General features: G+C 34.1%; 1 protein-coding gene across 1 annotated transcript; it reads right to left on the bottom strand.

The window, feature by feature from the left end:
• On the bottom strand, positions 292 to 1449 carry LOC109344599. Its single transcript, XM_019583361.1, has one exon. The coding sequence runs from the start codon at positions 1402 to 1404 to the stop codon at positions 292 to 294; it is 1113 nt and encodes a 370-aa protein (XP_019438906.1). The 5' UTR covers positions 1405 to 1449.

Raw genomic sequence — 2140 nt, 5'->3', positions numbered from 1 at the left:
AATCATAAAAAAACTTAAAAAAATAAATTTTTACTTAAATATATATTTTTCAATCAATCTAAAACTCATAACACATGAAATGAAATTCACAATTTCCATAGAACAAAATCAACTTATCCCACAACAAATAGTTGGGTTGCTATTGATATTTCATCATAAAGCAAGTCTTGTAACAACAATTTAAAAACCGATACCAATACCATATAACTATTTTTAGACTAATGTAAAACTTCACCAATAATCTACACTCTATAAAAAGTTTGGAACAAAACATTTGATGAAAGGCACGTTCTATAATGTTTTAACTAACTTTAGAATAAAACACCATGTGATTATAAGTATGAGTGCTGAGAAAAGACCCATAACAAGACCAACAAGTGCAATTACAACTAGAATTATGAAACCTGAATTCCCATCTCTCTCTATTTTCACTTCCTCCTTACCCAAAAGTGATTTTTGATAACAAGTGATTCCATAATTAATCACTTCCTCCTTACCATAATCTAATTTAGTTGTAACCAATAATGATGATTCTTCTTCATCCAAAACACTTAAAATTTCACTCCCTGACTCTGTTTCAAAAACTTCTATACTTCTTTTCTTTTCTTTCTGTTTCTTAGAGTAAAGAAACTTCTTAGGCATAAATTTCTTCATCAACTTTGACTTAAACCTATAACTACGACTATTACCTTTAGTTTTGTGTTCATAAATTCCACATTGCTTCACAACCCTTATCGGAGATTCATCAACACAATCCAATTCATTACTATCAACAAAAAAACTCTCTTCACAATTGCTTTCTACAACTTCAATTTCATCTATGGAAGTAGTAGACCCTAATTGAACACTTTGCGCTTCACAATTATTCAATTGAAGAACCTTCTGGAAACAAGAAACACAAGCAGAAACAGAAACAGAACCTTCAATTGAAGCACAATTATTCAATTTCGCCACGTTTGCATTGGAAAAGAGTGAAACGACACGTTTCCCTGCGTATTGAAGAAACACAAGCGCAAAAGCTAATACAGTGATCCAAACCGTAAGCCTCTCCACGCACGCAATCAAAGCCAAAACGACAAGTATCTTAACCAAAACGGCAACACCGGTTCCACATTCCCGGTCCGAGACTCGACCCGACACGTCGTCGTTTTCTGAAACCACAAGGGGAATAGTAGAAATAGGTTGATAAGTGGGAGTGGTTGCCGGAGACGGCGGAGACGGTGGTGGTGGTGGTGGTGGCGGAGAATGTTTTTTGAAGCGGGTGCGGTTTTTGAGGAAGAGATCGATGAGGGAAGTGGGGAAACCGGTGTGAACGACAAGGGAATTGGTGCGTTTAGGAGAATGGAGAAGGGAGAGAAAATGAGAAAATGGAGTGAGGGTGATTTTGTTGGAAGGAAACGGCATGGTCGTTTTGATGAAAATGGGGTTTAGGCAGTTAATAGAAATAGTGAAGAGGGAAACAGAGAAACGGTTTCAACGGAGAGACAAACAAGAAAAGCGTGACAACTCACAAAAGAAACTATCACTTTCCCCCTCACTCCATTTACACACATGGAGTACATATGTTGTCTCACATTTTGTGTCACTCAATGTGTCATATGCTTGTGATTGGTCAGAAAAATACTTAATAATTAAATTTTAACTTAAATATATTTTTTCTGACCAATCACAAACTCATGACATATAGAGTGACACAAAATGTGGTACACATTTGCACACGCCTTTCACCCCATCTCTTCCTTTTTTTTTTTTGTTTAAAAAGTAAGAAACTATGCCATTTGTCACGGATATGTGATTGTTCCCATAAATATATTTTTGTTATTGAATATTTGACTCTTCCCATTTCTCATGGATATTTTAATCTACTTGTTAATTTAGTAACTACTAAATCAATGTCTTATTTGTATTTTTTGCTTTATTTTTTGAATTTAGGAAGATAATATAATATTGCAGTAATAAAAACGATGAAAGAAGAGACTTGACCGGTCATCAATTTTATTTGATTGAATATTAATAAATTGAAATTAGACGCTATACAAATAAATTTGTTTTATAAAGAACTTACCATCCATCTTCTTTATAAAAGGCCTTTAGTGGGAAAAAGGACAAGTTTTCACTTGGAAGTACTATAATTTTGATT

This window comes from Lupinus angustifolius, chromosome LG04 (genome assembly GCF_001865875.1).
Source record: "Lupinus angustifolius cultivar Tanjil chromosome LG04, LupAngTanjil_v1.0, whole genome shotgun sequence".
Taxonomy (NCBI): domain Eukaryota; kingdom Viridiplantae; phylum Streptophyta; class Magnoliopsida; order Fabales; family Fabaceae; genus Lupinus; species Lupinus angustifolius.
Note: the sequence above shows the minus strand (reverse complement) of the source record. Positions and strands in the feature narration are given on the sequence as shown.